Source organism: Bactrocera dorsalis, chromosome 3 (assembly GCF_023373825.1).
Source record: "Bactrocera dorsalis isolate Fly_Bdor chromosome 3, ASM2337382v1, whole genome shotgun sequence".
NCBI lineage: Eukaryota > Metazoa > Arthropoda > Insecta > Diptera > Tephritidae > Bactrocera > Bactrocera dorsalis.
This window is the reverse complement of record NC_064305.1, coordinates 28,107,769-28,130,237: the sequence shown is the minus strand read 5'-3', so window position 1 is coordinate 28,130,237 and position 22,469 is coordinate 28,107,769. Positions and strand designations below refer to the sequence as shown.

The window sequence follows — 22,469 nt, the reverse complement described above, 5'->3', positions numbered from 1 at the left end:
TACGTCACCCGCTGCCATTGCGTTAACGAAGATATTGTGTTCATATTTATAGCTTTATCTGGCATCGACAGTAATGATGTCCCAATCAATAGATGAGCTGGAGTTAGAGCTTCGCCATCATTGGGGTCATTTGAAAGCGGTGTCAGCGGACGAGAGTTCAAAATAGCTTCTACTTCAACTACGACGGTCTGAAGTTCTTCATATGTCAGGTGTGCGTTTGAGATGTTTTTTAGCAAAATGGATTTCATTGATTTTACTGCCGCCTCCCATAAACCCCCAAAATGTGGCGCACGAGGCGGAATAAAACAAAACTCAAAACCAGTGTTGGTGCTATAACTAGTGATATCATCAGTAGCCGCTTGATTGAAGAATTGTTGATGAAGATCTCTCAATTTGGCTTGAGCACCAACGAAATTTGTGCCGTTGTCGCAGTAAATGCGTTGAGGTATGCCGCGTCTTCCTACAAAACGTTTTAGACAAAGTATAAAATTATTAGTAGAGAGGTCGGATACTAATTCTGCATGTATAGCTTTGGATGCGAAGCATACAAAGATTGCTATGTATGTTTTGTATGGAGCTCTTCCACGAAGACGATAAGTTGTACTGAAAGGGCCGCAAAAGTCAACGCCGCTAATTAGAATGGACGTTGCATTTGCAAGCGATTGGCAGGAAGATCCGCCATAATTTGGCCCATTAATTTAGGTTTATAATGGAAACAGAGTACGCAATTTCGAACGATTTTCCTTACGATTTCGCGAGCATTTATAACCCAGACTCGCTCACGCAAGATATTTATTAAAACCTTTGGACCAGCATGTAAATGCTTCCGATGGAGATATTCTAGGTACAAATATGTAAATCGATGATCTTTGGAAGAAGTGCGGGAAATTTTGCGTCAAAAGGAATTGGTGCCTTAGACAAACGGCCACCGACTCTGAGAACTGAAACTGTCACTCCGTTGAGATTCATTTCATGTAGAAAAGGAGTCAGCTTCTGTACAAACGATTTTACTTCCTGTTGTTTCTGAAGTCTTTCAATTTCTTCAGCGAATTCGATCTGTTGAATAGATACGACGATTCGCCACCAAGTGTGATCGAGTTCCTCTAATGGTAGATGAAGTATCATTGCTGGCGTTAGTTTATTGTTAACAGCGACTTTGTTGAAAACACGAAATGTATATGCAGCGACGCGAAGTAATCGGTGGTACGATGAACTGCGGTTGATGATGATATTGATGATTTTTCCCTCGTTGCTGCTTTTGCTACACTTGAGGTTGATTCCTTTCCGTCGTTCCAAATCTTGGATTTTAATGTTATGTCCCTTTTTGCTTACAGGCCATTCTGATGAATTTTTCAATAGGTTTAAGCTATGGTCCAGAGTACCAAATCGTACTTACAAGATCCTGAGCGCTGCAGAGACGCGAAACGATGTCTGCGGGAATATCCGTACTTGGTACGTGTTTCCAGTTAATGCCTTCTGAAATTTTCTGAATTTCCGAGACTCGATTGGCAACGAAGCAATTTAACGTCGCCGAATGAATGTTGAGCAACTTTAGCACTATCTCTGAGTCAGTCCAAAAATATATGTTAGTGCAAAATTTTAATACCTTATCCTTGATTTTTTGCCAAGTCCTACTCAGTAACAGTGCTGCACATAACTCCAAACGAGGAAGCGATTGTGCTTTAATTGGTGCCACTTTAGATTTAGCAATAAGTAACGTAGTTTTGTAAGTGTCCTTTATAATAGAACGTAAATAAATGCAGCACCCATATGCGCGCGTTGATGCGTCTGCGAAGCCATGAACTTCACAGCGAGAATTGGATGATGTTTGTACATGACCAGGAACTTCGATTTTATTAATGAAATTTAAATCCGCTTTAATCTCCAACCAAATGTTATGAAGATCGGGTGGTAGTGTTTCATCCCAATCTAATCGGCGAATCCAAATTTCTTGCATTAATATTTTGCCACGTATTATCACGGGGCTCAATAAACCGAGGATATCAAATATTTTGGAAATAATTGATAGAACAGATCGCTTTGTAACTGACAGCATATCTGGTAATTCATAGCGATAACAAATGGTATCAGCTAAAGGTTTCCATGACGTACCTAACGCTTTGGTAATGTTTTCTTCAGTTGTTTTAATTACAACTTCATTATAAGATGCGTCAGATAATTGTTTAGAATTCGAGTGCCATTTAGTCAGAGAAAGACCATGAGAACGAAGAACTTCTATGATTTCAATTTTTAGTTTTTGTAAGTTGTCTATGCTATCTGCACCAGTCAACAAATCGTCAACATAAAAACTTTCACGAATAGCAGACGATGCTAGAGGAAAGGCAGCTTTATTGACATCAGCAATATGAAATAAACTGTGAATAGCTAGGAATGGTGCAGAAGCCAATCCGTAAGTTACAGTTTTGAGTTGAAACAACTGTAATGGCTCATGAGGTTCATTTCTCCACAAAATGAGTTGATATCGTTGATCTTGATCGTTAATCAAAAATTGCCGATACATTTTTGATATATCGGCGGTTAATACGTAGGGATATAAACGAAATGATAATAATGTGATGATTAGTTCTGGTTAAATTGTTGCTCCAACCATGAGTATTTCATTTAATGAATGATCAGGAGTAGTGCGCGCAGAGGCGTCGAATACAACCCGAAGCTTGGTCGTAGTACTTTGTGGACGGAGTACACAATGATGTGGAATTATATAGTGCGAACTATTGAAATCAAAGTTTTTTATGGCAACCATGTGCCCGAGTTCAATATATTCTTTTATGAAATCCGCATACATGTTTTTTAGTAATTTATTGTTAGATAGACGACGTTCAAGAGCGAGAAATCTCTTCCTGGCATTATGGAAAGAGTTGCCTAATATTGTCGGTGAAACCTTAAATGGTAACCGTACTTGTACTCGTCCATCATTTTTCACTTGCACGGTTTCAATGAAATGTTTTTCGCATAAACGTTCTTCTTAGGACAATGTTGCTTCCTTTTCGGTGAAATTTTCAATTTCCCAAAAACGTTGAAGAATCGAATCGATATTCGATAGATTTGAATTTAGTGTGACATTGCAAATGGATGGGCGGGAATTTGAAAGCTTTTCAAAATTGCCCCCTACAATCTTGAAGGCTCTCAAAAAATACTTCTGCATTGAGCAATAAATCTATACGTTGCGGTTTGTAGAAGTATGGATCCGCAAGCTGAAGATTTTCAGGAATATTCCATTTAGAAGTATTTATAAAACTACTAGGAATTTGTGTTGTGATATGTTTAGTTATAACGAATTCCGACAGACAAGTAAAATCTCCAGTACGAGATTTGATTTTCGCATTTACTGCATACTTTGAATTAGAACGAATATCTGAAATACCTGAGATTTCCTGATATGAGAAAAACCTTTTGAGCTGCAAACGCTTCGCTGTTTCTTCGGTGATGAAATTCAATTCGGAACAGGAATCCAATAACGCGCGAGCTGGCTGCATCACTCCAAATTTATCCTGTATGTAAATTAAAGCTGTCGGTAATATCGCTCTTTTACGTGTGCATGCGATGAGTGAAACCGATGGATTAGTTGGTAACTGATGCGCTGGATTCGGCGAAGTAAATGACACAGATGTATTGTCTTTCCCTTGAAGTTCTAATGTTTGTGCAAATGGATAATTTGTAGTTCCAACGGTGGCGAAATGAAGATGAGAATGGTGCGATTGATGACATACGCGGCAACGAGATTTTGATGGGCATTTAAATACGGTGTGTCCTTTTCGTAAGCAATTGATGCAAGCTCCTGCTTGCTTCACCCAATCAAAACGCATCTTAGCTGACAACTGTAGAAATGAAGGACAATTGTTTAGGCTATGCTCTATATTATTGCAATGTATACATGCCGACATCGCATTAACGAATGAATTTGCATTTTTCTTACCGTGTAGCTTACAATCTCGCTGTGTTACCTTTGAGTTTTCACCGTTTGCACAGGTTTCTAAATACTGACAGTGTCGATTCAGCCACTTGTAGCAATCGTCCCACGATGGCAAGTGGTCAAACTCTTGCTTCTGATTGTATGCTGATTTTGAATCGGAATCAATTTTGGTTAAAACGATATGAATTAGCATTGAATTCATTATGTCACTTTCTGAGCCCAACGAGAGTAACGAACCTCGAAGCGCTGCAACAGTGTCGATAATATTACGTAGGCTTGCTGCGTCAGATCTTTTCATAACCGGAGTGTTGAAAAGCGATGTAATATGATCTTGAAAAATCAATACGTTGTTGTCGTATCTTTCCTTGAGCCGCTGTATAGCCTTCGGGTAATTATCTTCGGTTACCTGAAAGGGTTCGATGACGCTAAGAGCTGGTCCTGAAAGACAGTTTAAAAGATAATTAAATTTGTCCACCTTTGGCATTGTTGGATCATCATGCACCATATTACAAAAAGTGCGGAAAAAACGTTTAAATTCTGCATATTTGCCGTCAAATTTAGCCAATTTAAGTGAAGGCAATCGATTATGGTAACTGCTAGTATTTCCAAAAGTTGTTGCGTTGAAAATGCTAGTGTTCAACTCAGAAACGCGGTTTCTGGGGTTGATTAACGAAAGAATTTTGGATTTTGTTGAAATATATGTTTCTTCAATTTCTGCTCTCGATTGGTCTGACGGAGAAAGAGCTTCAATGTTGTTCTGGACGTCACAAATTTGTTGAAAGTAGGACTCAACAATTTGTAGTCGACATTCGAGAACATGCGTATCGCAGTCGACTTCTTCACAAGCAATTCGTTGCTTTGTACTATGCAGGTTGCGAAGAATCGTTGAACGCGTTTGAATCAGCGAGGACAAAGGCGATTGTTCCTCATCAGCCATGTTAGGCACATTGGCTTTACTGTTGTTAGGCATTTGAAGGCAAGAAATAAATATATATACGAGTACCTGAGCAGTGAAGAATGCGATGCAGTTATTGTAGATGTAGCAAAAGCAGATCTGCAATCCGATGAAACTGTTATGTGATGAGTCCCGTAATCTTGCACGGAGACTGCGACGAGTTGACGAACTGTCGGTAACTTCAACAGATGTTGATGAGAAGATCTCGAACGTACGTTAATAAAACCACGTGTAATGTGGATGTATGATTACAGCGGCAAGTACGATGATGTGTGGCAAGAATTGCTATCTGCGCTTACACAGAATGTTGTCCGGGTACAACAATCCAAATGATCCGTTGTTGGATACCGCTACACAGCTTCTGATGATAGATGATGTGGGCAAATTCCAAGTGGTGAACAAACGCAGAGCCAGTTCTTGCCAGTATTACGCAAAATGAATTATTTTAAATTAACTTGGACATTAATCTATTGGCTTTTCTTGATCGAAAATATTAAATGTAGAACACATGTCCTGTCACGGTCGCCAAATTATGTAGGAGCTCAATAATAAATTAATGTCCAGTTGATAATTTTGGTTTTATTTAATTTAAGTTTTACATTAATTTTAGTTCACTCTTCACTATCCTAATGCTATACTAATAATATCTTAATGTTATGCTAGCACCGGTTTTTATCCCTTCTTGTGCCTAATTTTCTCATTAGCTACGTAAGCTTGTGCGTATATGCTTATGAGGGCGTAGGTATGAAATACCTATGTTTGTGCGTATGTATATATGTACCTGTTGCAAAGTGCAAGCGAAAATGAGAACAAAAAATGCAATTATGTACAAATAATAGAAAACCGTAACATATGTATATGGATGTAAGAATTGATATGCATATGCTTAAGCGGTGCTCTCACAAAGGTGAATAGCCTAATTCACGGTCACGGTCATTCGATTTTGCACAGTGACATGCTTCTGACCAAACAATGTCTGCTTGTTTCTGGTAGTTTCCTACTATTGACAGTAAATTGCATTCTTGCCTTCCTTAAAGCTAACAGTTATAATAATACCCAACGGTTATCCTCCGCCCACCCAACCGACGCGAGGGGCGCAATCCGCGAACGAGCGGAATTAGCCGAGTCATAAAAGGCAAGAGAGTTTTAAGCGTTGCGATCTTAAGCTGCTCAGCTACAGAAAGAAAAATTTCAACAGCTTTTTACTTGTTAAGAGTAGCTAAAATAATTTTTTTAATTGTAAAAAGTGAGTCTGTTAAATCAAATGTGCTGGAATGAAAATTGAAATCATGACATATACGGCGGAATGGTTCGTTTAACTCAAAATTTGTTCTAGAAAATTTTAAAAGTAAGGGTCTAAACTGCCTGGTAGAGCGAGCGGGGACGTTAAAATTAATATCAGATAAGAGAGATGGGCTACAGACCGACCCATTCCCGAGTTTTACAAGAAATATTATACCAAGCATCTCCCTACGACTAGCGAGTGTCGGGAGATTTATAAGTTTTAAACGGTTAGTGTAAGGGGGAAGATTTAAACTGGAATCCCAATTCAAATGATTTAAGGCAAAAAGTAAGAATTGTTTTGAACGGACTTTAAATTCTCCGAATGAATTTGGTAACTAGGGTTCCATATCTCAGAAGCATACTCGCCTCACCAAAGATATAAAAAGAATTTTTGCAACAAGCAGATCTCTAAATTCTTTAGACCAATGTTTAACAAAACTAAGAGCACCTTTAGCTTTAAAAACCGTGGAGGATACGTGAAGATTAAAATTGAGTTTGGGGTCCATAGTTACTCCCAAATCAACAAAACTGCATACTTGCTCCAACCTAAAGTTTTGTATTGTGTATAAAGTTGGGTCTACAGATCAACGTGAAAAGCACATTGTTTTACATTTTTTAAGGTTCAATGGCATGTCATTTCTATCACACCAAGAAACTAGGTTGTTTAAGTCTGTTTGCAACTGTAATGAAGCATGCTGCAAATATACAGATATGTCCGAGTGAGGCGGTATGTAAGATAAAGTTAAGTAGATATGGCCACTATTAGCGCAAATACGAATGCACTTAAATTCTATGAAGTCTGCATGCGAAACATCGACTTCTTCAGATGGAATTGAAGAATGAACAGCAAACAAGACACCACCTCCTTTTCTGTCCAGCCGGTCATATCTAAAGATTTGGAATTCGTTGATGAATATTTCATTATCAAAAATGTGAGGCTTTAGCCAATTTTCCGTGAAAGCAATGATTTTAAGGTTACAATGAATGCTGTTTAAATACAAATCAGCAAGTTTTGTGTTAAGACCTCTAACATTTTGATAATAAACAATCAGCGAATTATTGTTAATTAGTTTTTTGTAATACTGGGATTTCTTGGCAATTTGGTGATAACTACACGTGATAAGCCCACGTTTGTGCTCGAATTCGCGCACAAAGACCCCTATGGCCAGAATGAGTTATCTAGTATCGATTGAAAACTGTCCGCGGATACGTTAATTTTAAACGACGAAATATCTCTGTTGTATTTGAAATTAAATATACGGATGTCTGTATCTTCCGTTTTTAATTTCGACGAGATGTAATTTTTTATATCGTCGACTGTGGTATCCACAGAAAGTCTCGAGACAAATATTGCCTTTTTCCGCGGTATCACCACTAAGTTTTTATTAGCTGATTTGGACGTATTTGCAGGCGGATCTTGGGAAGTTTTCTGCTTACTGTGTTCAGTAACAGTTTTCACTGTGTCCTGAGCAGACGGAACTTTCTCACCTTAAGGACAAGGGGATGACAGATTAACAAGGTCAATAGTGGGTGGGGGCATTCGTTTTAACGAAGATACAGTGGTATCTTCATCAGACGGACGTTTACGTTTTGATGAAGGCTTTTGATTCTCTTCCCGAACATTTAGGCATTTAAATGATTGAAAAAGCATTTCATAATGCCTAAATTTTTCAGTAAGGGTCAAGCTCTTGACCAATCTCCTTGAAACCATTGCGCGCTTGCTTAAAGACTTTAAACAATTCAATTTCAGTTGGTCTGCATTTTAAGCAAAACCAGCGCAATCCCTTACTGTCAAGAATTGAATCCAATATCCTACCTGTCAGTCCAGCACATTTAAGATGGGCAAGCCCATCACAAGGCCAGCAAGAAACAAAGCGTTCCGACTCGCCTTTTACAGAGCAGTTCGGAAAGTTACAAGTCATAATGAGTAAAAAAAGAAACAAAACAAAGAAAAAAAAAAACAATATTAAATAGAAATATAAAAATGGTAAATAATAAATGAAACAATGAGCAATGACAAAAATATTTATGACAAATGAATGCAATAAAAATTGATGGTTATCAAAGATAACAACCAATGTAGCGAGCAGTTTGAGATGCACTGTAATACGCGAAAAGTAAGAAACTCGCGAACAGCTGTGGACAAAGATGGAAACGAATAAAAACAAGAAAGAAATTTACGTAAGCAAAGTAAATTAACACTAACAATTGCACTACTTAAAATGTAGCACAACAACAAATTTAAAATGACTCGGCGGAATAAATTAAAATTAGCCAACACAAAATTACTAAATATCAATTGATTCAACAGCACAATATAACACTGATACTTATCGTAAAAGATCACTTAATCCAGACACTTTCAAATAAAGTTTTAAATAAAATTAAACAAATTCGCCAGAGCACGAAACAAAGCACAGCTGAACACGATAAGGGTTCCCAATGATTACCTACCTGATTATGAAACAAATATATTACAGTTTTGCGAATATTCAGAACAAAACGTAACGAAATGTTTTTTCTACTAACTGATATATTAGTAATCGATAAAGAAATGATAATAACACCAAAATAATTTAATTAATCGAAACTAAATCAACCGTTTTTCCCACTGTGTGCTATAGGCATACACACTAAACAAGGTGAAACCTAAACAATTTCAAATCATTTCATGCAAATTAATCATATTAATAGTAATAGGTAATTAATTATTTAGAGTGTGCTGGTTTATGTTGATAAATATAGTTACGTGGGCTGCTATATATATTTCTGGCCTAATAATGAAAATAGGCATATTTATCAACGAAAATGGTTTTTTTTTCGTTGGATTTGGCTCGTCTTGGAAGACCCACACGGTCGATTGCTGTTTTGTTTCGGGCTCATACGCATAGATCCATGATTCGTCACCTGTGACGATCTTATAAACGTCTTTTGAAGCACTGCGATCGTATTTTTTCAGCATTTCTTTACACCAATCCACACTAGACTTTTTTTGAGCGATTGTCAAATTGTGCGGGACCCAACGAGAACAAACCTTTTTTACGGCAAGGTGTTCATGCAATATCGAATGTATGCTGGTGGGAGAAATGCATAGGCATGCAACTATCCAAAGGTATGTTACATGACGGCTCATAGGCATAGATCCATGATTCGTCACCTGTGACGATCTTATAAACGTCTTTTGAAGCACCGCGATCGTATTTTTCCAGCATTGCTTTACAATAATCCACACGAGCCTTTTTTTGAGCGATTGTCAAATTGTGCGGAATCCAACGAGAACAAACCTTTTTTACGGCCAGGTGTTCATGCAATATCGAATGTATGCTGGTGGGAGAAATGCATAGGCATGCCTCTATCTGAAGGTATGTTACATGACGGTCTTGCATTATCAGTTCACGTACGGCATTGATGTTTTCTGGCACAACGGCTGTTTTTGGACGACCTTCACGGAATTCGTCTTTGAGCGAGCGTCGGCCACGATTGAATACGTTGTAACAGTTTTTCGCAGTGCTATAGGATGGTGCTTCATAGCCATACAAAGATTTTGATTCATCGATGCACTCTTGTCGTGATAATCTACATCGAAAGTTGTGAAAAATGATCGCACGAAAATGTTCAAGAGTTAATTCCATTTTTTGGCCGAGATGAATTTTTTAATTCCCTGTAAATAAAACAATTCCCGATTAAATGACAAAACGTTTTGAGTGATGTTATGCTAAAAAATGTCAAACTTTCCAATGGAAATGTCAGATTTCACCTGCCAACACTTAGTGTTGCCTGTGCTACACTGCTAGAGAAGGTGGTGGAAAGTCTTTTCCCATCGCAAGAGCAGCATTCGGGCAGAAGAATACCATCAGTAGTCGAAGTTTTGTCAATCGATGAGGAGGAGGTAGCAGAAGTGGCGTAAAGATTCGGCAATACAAAGGCGCCAGGACTTGATGGCATCCCAAACAAGGCGCTTAAGATTGCAGTTAAACACAGCAAGAAGGCCTTCGCTGAAATTTTTCTAGGGGTCGAAACGAAGGCGTTTTCCCAAGAGTATGAAAGAAGCTGCGCCTGGTTCTCCTCCAGAAGCCAAACAAACCGGCGGGCGAGCCGAGTGCGTATAGACCACTTTGTATGATCGATACGATGGCCAAAATATTGGAGAAATTGATCTGCCAACGTTTGGAACGAAACCTAGAAGGAGAGCTGCCTGGCTTATCCGAAAACCAATTTTGTTTCCGAAGACATCGATCCACCATGGACGCAGTCGGAAAATTGACGGACATTGCAGCCAAGGCCATATAGGGAACCAGGTGGATGCATGGCGATAAAAAATATTGCGCAGTTGTCACACTTGATGTCAAAAATGATTTTAATTCTGCAACCTGGCCACATATAATTAGGGCTTTCGAGGCAAGAAACACTCTATATCTACTAAGGATAATCAGTAACTAAAGGGTGATTTTTTAAGAGCTTGATAACTTTTTTTAAAAAAAAACGCATAAAATTTGCAAAATCTCATCGGTTCTTTATTTGAAACGTTAGATTGGTTCATGACATTTACTTTTTGAAGATAATTTCATTTAAATGTTGACCGCGGCTGCGTCTTAGGTGGTCCATTCGGAAAGTCCAATTTTGGGCAACTTTTTCGAGCATTTCGGCCGGAATAGCCCGAATTTCTTCGGAAATGTTGTCTTCCAAAGCTGGAATAGTTGCTGGCTTATTTCTGTAGACTTTAGACTTGACGTAGCCCCACAAAAAATAGTCTAAAGGCGTTAAATCGCATGATCTTGGTGGCCAACTTACGGGTCCATTTCTTGAGATGAATTGTTGTCCGAAGTTTTCCCTCAAAATGGCCATAGAATCGCATGTCAACCAAGTTCAGTTCTTCCATTTTTGGCAACAAAAAGTTTGTTAGCATCGAACGATAGCGATCGCCATTCACCGTAACGTTGCGTCCAACAGCATCTTTGAAAAAATACGGTCCAATGATTCCACCAGCGTACAAACCACACCAAACAGTGCATTTTTCGGGATGCATGGGCAGTTCTTGAACGGCTTCTGGTTGCTCTTCACCCCAAATGCGGCAATTTTGCTTATTTACGTAGCCATTCAACCAGAAATGAGCCTCATCGCTGAACAAAATAAAGCGCGAAACACATTTCGAACCGAACACTGATTTTGGTAATAAAATTCAATGATTTGCAAGCGTTGCTCGTTAGTAAGTCTATTCATGATGAAATGTCAAAGCATACTGAGCATCTTTCTCTTTGACACCATGTCTGAAATCCCACGTGATCTGTCAAATACTAATGCATGAAAATCCTAACCTCAAAAAAATCACCCGTTATCTGTCTGACAGGGCGCCGTATTGGGTTGGTTACTTTAGAATGTGTTATACGACGGGGTGCTAAGCCTACCGCTGCCAAAAGAGGCTCAAATAATTAGCTAAGCGGACGACATTGCTGTGACGATAGTTTCGAAAGAGCTCTCCCAAATTCAAAACTACTGCAATGCGACCACAGCAAAAATTAAGGACTGGCTCACGGAAACTGAGCTGCAGCTGGCCGGAGAAAAGACGGAAGCGGTACTTATCATGAGCTAGAAAAAACTAGAAACGGTCGCCTTAATTGTCGATGGATACAACATTACAACGCAAAACTCCCTGAGAAACCTTGGTGGTATGATTGATACGAAATTGAATTGGAAAGCCCATGTTGGAAAAGACTGCAGCAAGGCAGCGTCTGTTACAGCGGCCCTGTCAGGAATAATGGCTAACACTGGTTGCCCTAGTCAAAGTAGGAGAGCCGTACTAGCTAAAGTAAGTCAGTAAACACTGATGTATGCGGCCCCTATATGGGGAAAGCACTGCGCCAAAAAACAAATGCCAGTAAGGCAAAAGCAGTGACCAGGCAATGCGCCATTAGAGTGGCGTGTTCATTCAGAACGGTCTCACATGAAGCGGCCAGTATCATATCTGGTCTGATGACTCCGGCTTAATGGCCTCAGAGTTACGTAGAGCCTATCTAAAATCCAAAGCTATGAATAGGCGTCTAACAGCTGACAAGTTAGCCTCGAAGAGTGGCAAAGACAATGAGACGCGGCAGAAAAAAGAAAATGGACGCACAAGCTCATTAAGAACGTATCAGCTTGGATTGAGAGACAACATGGGGAGACAGACTTTTATCTGACGCCATTCTTGACAGGCCATGGCTGTTTCAGGGAATACCTTTACAGATTCAGCCACGACGATGACACAAAATGTTCATTCTGCAGCAGTGCCAACGAAAACGCCCAGCAAATCGTTTTCTTCTGTTCGAGATACGAAGTGGAGAGAACTACCATCGAAGAAATAATTATATATAAATATATATAATAATACATATATTTGTATATCTATATAAGCAAATAATAATTCAGTTATGTGCCGGAAACTTCATTATATAATATATATGGCTACGTGGTGTTGTGGTTTTATGGCGGTTAAGCATAAATGCTCTCATATTCATTCGCTACCTTGTGGAAATTGGGGCTATATAAATTTTACGTTTGCGGTACCACACCATGCCATTATATTACTATCCGATTATAATAAGTGGTGATAATAATGGGTTGTCAAAAAGGTCTTGCGGTATTTTTATTGAATCAATTCGTGTGGCACCCATACATCGAGCTTCTTAGTGACTCCAAGCTTCTTCAAATGGTTTATAACGGTTTGATGACTACTATGCCGGTCTCTTTCGACCAATTCAGCGATTTTATCCCAATTTTCGACGACAGGCCTTCCGGAGCGTGGCGCATCTTCGATCACCACTACACCAGAACGAAAACGTTGAAACCATCGTTGTGCGATGGAAATGGAAACTGTATCTGCACAAATTTTATTGGCGGCTAGAGATGCATTTTTGCCTTTATCATAGTAGTACTGTAAAATATGCCGTATTTTCTCTTTATTTTGCTCCATGTTTGCGACGCTATAACTCACGAATGACTTAAAAGAAACGACAATCAATCGTGAAATGAGCTTTCCAAAAAGGTATAGCATGATGCGACGACTAAAACTAGAACTACGCGCTTTCAGCGCCAACTAGCAAAAATACCGCAAGAGTTTTTTGACAACGCAATATATACAATCTCGGAACTCATTGCGAGACATTTTCAACCTGACATAACAACCACTTAGGATGATGTTCTCGTATTCACCCAAGAAATGGTTACCAAAGTGAGAAAGAAAACTCCAACCGTTTGGAGTTCAGACAGCATGCGTACGTTATAGGGAAAGTGGGTTTATACCACCCTACGACGACAATCGAAAGTTCCTTAGACAAAAGCAAATTCACCCTAACGGCATTCATTAACGTGGAAGGTGCATTTAATAACGCCACTACGGCTGTACTACCTGCAGTAACCAGGTCTGCAGGTAGTACACAATCACATGCTAAGAAAACGATAACCTTTATACGATGGGAAACTAAAGCTCTGGAGGTTATCCTAGACTCCGGCTAACACATATACAAGTGAAGTATAAAACAATGCTTACGATCAACTAGCTCAGGAGCGGTATTCTTCTGCAATAATCCACACACAGATGATAGCTTCAAACTAAATGGTTACAATTCAGTTTTTCAGGCCGAAATTGAGGCAGTAACAGAAGTTCTGCTATTATCTGTAATACCATAAACATTCTTGTCTATAGCCAAGCGACGGTTACTAAATCCCATTGCATAAAGTTATGCAAGCAGGCAATTCGACTCTCAGGAACTAACTCGGTTAATATAATCTGGGTATCCAGTCATGTAGGAATATAGCCAGACGTATTGAATCGCTTGAGGGATGCTGGAAACAAAATCTCAGCTGCCCCAGACCATTCAGCTCCGTTAAGGGATGTGTGAAGCAATGGACCGTAGTAAAGATCTCAGGTCTTGGAACACAGGTAACATCGGGCATACCACAAAGTTACTTTTGGTGTAGTGTTGATGCTGGACAAACCGGAAAGCTCTTACTTCGAAGTAAAAGGAAGCCTATTAACTTTGTTGGGGTCATCACAGGACACCTACTTTTAAGATTCCACCTTCTGGAAATGGAAGAATATTACCAATGCGAATGTCTCGCCTTCAACCGTGTGAGACAGGGCGGCTCCCAATTTTCCAACTTAAGAGACATTAGACAGCTGGGGTGGGAAAGAATCAGCACTGAGTACCTGCCGGTAGCACAACCAACAACTGCTTCAAACCGGATCAATTCGTCAGCTTTCTCAATTTTTCACTAATTTGTGCTCTCTGGTGACGCAGATGAGAGAAATGTCGGAATGTGAGGCGTACTGAACTTTAAACCTCATACGATTTTAGACTTGTCTATATATACTGACTTTTAGTATTATAGAAAATGACTTTATTAGTATTATAGAAAATAAATTTTATATAAAAAGAGTTATAAAAGCTCAATGTCTAGGATGATACTTGCCGTTAAATACCAAAGCTCCAATAAAATTTCCTCGAAAAGATCTCTCAGTCCCATGAAACGAATTTGAAATCGTGCAATCTTTCATTTATGTTATACAGTAAATACGCATAAACTTATTGTAGAAAGAGATCCCAGTTTATGAATATAATTTTTTCAAGGTAATTTTTAAAAAGTTGAAGCCTGGTTTTTATGCATATCAAATTGCATAAGTACCGTTATATAAATAAAAATGGCAAATAAACCGTTCAGACACTCTTTACGATTGAATTCGAAAAGACCGAGAACTTTATAACGCAGAGGATGACAACAGAGGCGCAGAGCCAAAGACTCTAGCTGAAAAGTACGCAAGTTAAAAATATAAATTTTTCAAATATAAAATGAATTCAACACACCTGCTGCTTTAGCTCTGCCTGATGTTTATAGCCACTGACTAGTGTGATACATTCGCGTAGCAGCTCCGCAGATACATTACACTCATGCACAACCCCATTGACCCACGAAAGCAGCAAGAAAGCATCCGTAAAGAAGAGTCCAATCAATAGTGTACCTACAATATCATCCGCTGTACCGACTTTTATGCGATTATTAATGAATTGTACGGCACTGAAGAGTATATTGATGCTGATGCCAAATTGTCGCAACAAGAAGCCCGCAAAGGGTAGGGAGAATAGCTTGAAAACGCGGACAGTCAAATATTGATAATCCGAATGCATTAAATCCAGTTCCAACAAGCGCGCGCTCAGCTCACTGTTCAGCTCTTTGGAGGATTGCTCCGGAAATTTATCCTTAATATTTTGTAATGACCGCACTTCGCATAGCCAAAGGCGTATCAACTCGTTGACACATGCAAATTGTTGACGCAGCAAGTAGAGCGCGTACACAAATTGATGTACACAGGCAATAAGAAATGAATTTGAGAGAAATTGAGCAAGCAGTAGCAATTTATATGTATTTCCATTAGTCTTTCCGTAGACAAAATATATGCGCGCCGTAAGGACGATTCCTATGTTGGCGCTAAAGAATTTCGCCAACAGCTGATACTCCAACTGCGCTTGATTGGGACACGTTAGTACCTTTAGGTGCCGATAACGTTGCCGTAACGTGCGATAACGGCATAGCGCTTCAACTGCGCGTCGTTGACCAAACCATATGTATATACACATTGTGATGAGCGCAACTGTTTTGCATAGTATGGCAACGCTCAACGAGAACATTACGGACAACCAGTCTTGAATGTGTACCAAGTGGATTGACATACGCGACACTATGACGGGATACACAGACCAGCAGAACAAATTTATCGCGACGGTGTACAGCCGGTAAAATAGCTTATGATGCGGCTTCCGCAGTGGCCGCTTGTAGCTAATAAACGTGGGTAACAAACCGAAACCGAACGCGTGGTAATATGAAAAGCGCAGCACCCAACGTAACGCGGCATGTCGCAAATGCGTCGACAACATGACGCTTCGGCGTGTCAAAAGCATTGTGTTGAGTGGCTCAAGCTTTTCGTAATTAGACGACAACATAAATGAGAAATATTTGGAGTGAAATAAAATGACTTAGATAAATGATATGGATAACTTACATAATAATTTCTAAATTATTGAATATCGTGCCAAAAGATAAAACTTGTGCTGGCCATTTAAATAAATTAGTTTTGGATAGCAAAAGAGTAGCCAGGGAATTCGTGGCCCAGCAGTCGAGTCAAAAGGATCTAAATCTAACTAAAAAAAAAACGTAAATTCAACCTAATATCGAAAGAGGAAGGTTATGTTTTGTGTGTGTCAGGTGGTTTCGGCTTAATTAAATAATATAAAATCTAATGACTAAGTAGTCGAAGTAATTTCGTTGGATTGCACATTCAAGTTTCGGGTTTCAATGTGGATATAGAGGTGAATGAGGGAGAATCCTTTTTGGCATTTGGTAACCTAGCAGAAGAAGATTTAGCTAGTTTCCGGCTTTGAATGTCTTCCACTCCATTCAGCCATTTAAAATATCACACAGTCGTTTCGATTTAGGAGATAAGTTTGAAAATTGGATCCACTTGCGAAACAAACTATAAATTGGCGTACGGAAGAAAGCAAACTGTGTATGTTATGTTGTAAAAGCCTTACGAAATGCCTTTCTTCAATATTTTTCTTTATTCGCGTAGAAACCTCTTACGCGGTTATAGCCGAGTTAACAACAGCGCGCCAATCGTTTCCTCTTTTCGCAAGGTAGCGCTAATTGGAGATTCCAAGCGAAGCCAGGTCCCTCTCTGTTTGGTCCTTCCAACGGAGTGGAGGCCTTCCTCTTCCTCTGTTTCCCCCAGCGGGTACAGCGTGGAATACTTTCAGAGTTGGAGACTGTTCATTCGCTGAACTATGTCAATGTCGTGGTATAACTCATACTCGTACAGCTCATCGTCCCATCGAATGCTATATTCGCCGTGGGCAACGCGCAAAAGTCCATAAATCTTTCGCAGAACCTTTCTGTCTAAAACTCGTAGCGTCGACTCATCAGAGATAGAAAAGTGAGTGCCGACGAATATCATTAATTTCGTCGTTATTCAGCTACTAGCATCAATACCTCGAAAGATTTCCCTGCTGAAGGCTTATGCATAAAACTCTAAATATATTATCTTTGCTGAGTGTATAGAGGACATACTTACCACTAGTACGTTGGTGTGTAATCTCTGATCGCCGTAAAATTTATTGCCGGTCGCTATAACTAGGTCTGTAATATTGAACTGATATGAAATAGAGTCTTATGAAATCTAGCAACTGCTCGAATTAATAAGAATCTTTCGAGTTCATACAATATAATCATTTCGTGTAACGGTTTAACTTTATCTCTTATATTATGCTCAATATGCATGGTATCGCGATAAAAGTAGGTTCTCAAGTTATCTACATGAGTTGAATGCTTTCCGCGCCTTTATAGGGCGCAACGAGATTTTTGAACTTCCATTTGACTAGATTCCTTACATAATAATTGAGATATCTTATTGAAACCAAGTGGACATGTTTTTTCAAACATAGTGTGGTTTGGTGCGCAAGTGTTCGGTATTGATCTTTACCCAACGCCAACTTGTCCTCAAAGGATCTTAGCGAATGAATAGCTCTCGCTGGTCGTGTCGTGACAATGCTAAAAAAGATGCGAAAGTTGATTTCCTTCCTCTAACAAATATGTTAATGGCAATTAAGAATGACAGTGAACAGATTCATTCATTCACATCTATCTGAGAAGTGAAACCCGACATAACATTGTTGTTTAATTATACAACGAACTGCTGTTAACTTTTAGTTATCTTTCTTCCAATCATTCATCAAATATAAGAGGGATCAGTTCGAAACGTTGTTTGAGGCTCCGTTCAATTGATGGACAAATTTCGTATGAAAACTTTTCTTCCAGCCATTGCTGAATTGTGAAATGCACTTGAAGACAAAATTTCCGCCAACTCGTAGGTTTACTACCGATTTAATTTTATTAGTGAGCTAATATACATACTTGAAATCAGGTAATAGAGACTTGAACGCAATACAAAAACTTGTGAAGACTTTGAAAACTCTTTAGAGAATAAGAACTCAAAACTTTTGCTAATATTTTTCCAACGCATAATAAATGAAACAGTTAAAGTCTACGTTCATCAATTCAGAAATTATTCTATGACTATACTTGTCTATGATGGTAAAAAATTACATGAGCAAAAGATTCTTATCCAAGATAAAATTGATGAAAAATTGCCTCCTTACGTGTATGGATATTTAATCAGATGATCAGGTGACCATGATGATAACCACATTCTTTATCCGACCTGGAAGCAACAGTTAACTAGCATTCAAAGAAAAAAAGCGTTATACATTTTTGTGTGTTTGTAGGGCGACATTGCGCGTACGCGCGTTTGCGTAACAATTAAGATAATTTGTTTGTTATATGTAGGCAATAAATTAATTTTCTCATTCCCCTCCCTTATTAACATACTCATCCACCGAACACAGCAATGGTGTGCTCATTATACCCTTCCGCTCTTGTAGCACAGGCATTGTCCTTGTCATAATTTGCTATGGGCAAGCACATCAGCATATATTAATACTATATTTACGTTGAGCAAAATTCCTTTGCTTAACTTAATTAACTAATGATAGAATTAGTGATTGGAGAGCAAGTGGGATCTGTTGAGAAAATTTAAAATAATAATAATAATAATAATAATACCCAACGGTTTCCCTCCGCCCGCCCAACCGACGCGAGGGGCGCAATCCGCGAACGAGCGGAATTAGCCGAGTCATAAAAGGCAAGAGAGTTTTAAGGGTTGCGATCTTAAGCTGCTCAGCTACAGAAACAAAAATTTCAACAGCCAAAATTAAGAATTAAATTAAAGTTTATAATTTTACTTGTTAAGAGTAGCTAAAATAATTTTTTTAATTGTAAAAAGTGAGTCTGTTAAATCAAATGTGCTGGAATGAAAATTGAAATCATGACATATACGGCGGAATGGTTCGTTTAACTCAAAATTTGTTCTAGAAAATTTTAAAAGTAAGGGTCTAAACTGCCTGGTAGAGCGAGCGGGGACGTTAAAATTAATATCAGATAAGAGAGATGGGCTACAGACCGACCCATTCACGAGTTTTACAAGAAATATTATACCAAGCATCTCCCTACGACTAGCGAGTGTCGGGAGATTTATAAGTTTTAAACGGTTAGTGTAAGGGGGAAGATTTAAACTGGAATCCCAATTCAAATGATTTAAGGCAAAAAGTAAGAATTGTTTTGAACGGACTCTAACTTATCCGAATGGACTTGGTAACTAGGGTTCCATACCACAGAAGCATACTCTAATATAGGCCTCACCAGAGATATAAAAAGAATTTTTGTGGTAAGCGGATCTCTAAATTCTTTAGACCAACGTTTAACAAAACTAAGAGCGCCTTTAGCTTTAAAAACCGTGGAGGATACGTGAAGATTAAAATTGAGTTTGGGGTCCATAGTTACTCCCAAATCAACAAAACTGCATACTTGCTCCAACCTAAAGTTTTGTATTGTGTATAAAGTTGGGTCTACAGATCAACGTGAAAAGCACATTGTTTTACATTTTTTAAGGTTCAATGGCATGTCATTTCTATCACACCAAGAAACTAGGTTGTTTAAGTCTGTTTGCAACTGTAATGAAGCATGCTGCAAATATACAGATATGTCCGAGTGAGGCGGTATGTAAGATAAAGTTAAGTAGATATGGCCACTATTAGCGCAAATACGAATGCACTTAAATTCTATGAAGTCTGCATGCGAAACATCGACTTCTTCAGATGGAATTGAAGAATGAACAGCAAACAAGACACCACCTCCTTTTCTGTCCAGCCGGTCATATCTAAAGATTTGGAATTCGTTGATGAATATTTCATTATCAAAAATGTGAGGCTTTAGCCAATTTTCCGTGAAAGCAATGATTTTAAGGTTACAATGAATGCTGTTTAAATACAAATCAGCAAGTTTTGTGTTAAGACCTCTAACATTTTGATAATAAACAATCAGCGAATTATTGTTAATTAGTTTTTTGTAATACTGGGATTTCTTGGCAATTTGGTGATAACTACACGTGATAAGCCCACGTTTGTGCTCGAATTCGCGCACAAAGACCCCTATGGCCAGAATGAGTTATCTAGTATCGATTGAAAACTGTCCGCGGATACGTTAATTTTAAACGACGAAATATCTCTGTTGTATTTGAAATTAAATATACGGATGTCTGTATCTTCCGTTTTTAATTTCGACGAGATGTAATTTTTTATATCGTCGACTGTGGTATCCACAGAAAGTCTAGAGACAAATATTGCCTTTTTCCGCGGTATTACCACTAAGTTTTTAGTAGCTGATTTGGACGTATTTGCAGGCGGATCTTGGGAAGTTTTCTGCTTTCTGTGTTCAGTAACAGTTTTCACTGTGTCCTGAGCAGACGGAACTTTCTCACCTTAAGGACAAGGGGATGACTGATTAACAAGGTCAATAGTGGGTGGGGGCATTCGTTTTAACGAAGATACAGTGGTATCTTCATCAGACGGACGTTTACGTTTTGATGAAGGTTTTTGATTCTCTTCCCGAACATTTAGACATTTAAATGATTGAAAAAGCATTTCATAATGCCTAAATTTTTCAGTAAGGGTCAAGCTCTTGACCAATCTCCTTGAAACCATTGCGCGCTTGCTTAAAGACTTTAAACAATTCAATTTCAGTTGGTCTGCATTTTAAGCAAAACCAGCGCAATCCCTTACTGTCAAGAAATGAATCCTTTTACAGAGCAGTTCGGAAAGTTACAAGTCATAATGAGTAAAAAAAGAAAAAAAACAAAGAAAAAAAAAACAATATTAAATAGAAATATAAAAATGGTAAATAATAAATGAAACAACGAGCAATGACAAAAATATTTATGACAAATGAATGCAATAAAAATTGATGGTTATCAAAGATAACAACCAATGTAGCGAGCAGTTTGAGATGCACTGTAATACGCGAAAAGTAAGAAACTCGCGAACAGCTGTGGACAAAGATGGAAACGAATAAAAACAAGAAAGAAATTTAAGTAAGCAAAGTAAATTAACACTAACAATTGCACTACTTAAAATGTAGCACAACAACAAATTTAAAATGACTCGGCGGAATAAATTAAAATTAGCCAACACACAATTACTAAATATCAATTGATTCAACAGCACAATATAACACTGATACTTATCGTAAAAGATCACTTAATCCAGACACTTTCAAATAAAGTTTTAAATAAAATTAAACAAATTCGCCAGAGCACGAAACAAAGCACAGCTGAACACGAGAAGGGTTGCCAATAACAAAAATAACAAAAAATGCTTTAGAACTTACGAACACTATCTTTCGGCTGGGGCGCTAAGGTGTGTGTGTGAATAAATTTCATTAAAGCTGTGTATGCTCAAACTTTATGTTAGAATGGAAGCAGTGTTGCATACTTTTAAGAGCTGCGGTAATTGGTTTGTGAACATTAGGGTACTTCAAAAAAATTTGTGGATTTTTTTTTCAAATCTTACCACCTCAAATGTTAGTGATTGACAAACAAAAAATCCTCCCGCAATCCAGGCGTTGTAGCTTAACTCTAAGGGGTCGCAATTTTTTTGTTTTTGGTTCCCATACATTTTATAATTTCGTTTTTCATTCAAACTAAAATTTCACCAACTAATTTTCGTTTCTCAAAAATAACCATCACATATTCAGAAAGTTCATTTTTCAAACTTTAAAACTTTCTGAGACAAAGTTTGATTATCTCAATTAGACAATTAAACATAGTGATTTGAAATTTTTTCAATAAAAATAAAAAAAGTCTCTGAGAATAATAATTTTGTCGGGGGAATTTTTAAAGTTTGAAAAGCCAACTTTATGAATATGTGAAACACCCTAGATATACATTTTGGTGTCCAAGCACAGTTTGAGCGTAGTAAAATAAATAAAGTGCTGTAAACAATTACAAACTTTTGAATAACTTCGATTTCTATTGAAAAGTCTTGTTTTTCTTAGCTGCAAAATTGAAAGGCCAAAAACAAAAACCTAAAAGCTAATATTGGCAATAATAACAGTATCTTCCGCTTTTCTTCTCGCATTATTATTTTTGGTTGTAACTTAATTAATGAATACTAATCCATATGCTAGTGTGCAATAAGCTACATACTATTACAAAATATTCCAGTTAGCAAGAAGAAATGATATTTCGATATAGATTTTGTTTAAAAATTGAGTTAACTGTTTAAATAAGTACTGATCCAATACTGAATCGCTCGCTGAATTTAAAAACGATTTCCAATTATTTTACGTCTCCAAAGGATTTATTGCTCGAAAGATACCTCA

General features: G+C 38.1%; 1 protein-coding gene across 1 annotated transcript; it reads right to left on the bottom strand.

Annotated features, from left to right (window-relative positions):
- Positions 1–1,482: 1,482 nt before the first annotated feature.
- Positions 1,483–21,743, bottom strand: LOC125777266 (uncharacterized). Its single transcript, XM_049451635.1, has 2 exons — positions 19,269–21,743; positions 1,483–6,365 (listed from the first exon to the last, which is right to left on the bottom strand). The coding sequence occupies exon 2, from the start codon at positions 4,902–4,904 to the stop codon at positions 3,117–3,119; it is 1,788 nt and encodes a 595-aa protein (XP_049307592.1). The 5' UTR covers positions 4,905–6,365; positions 19,269–21,743; the 3' UTR covers positions 1,483–3,116.
- Positions 21,744–22,469: the final 726 nt, after the last annotated feature.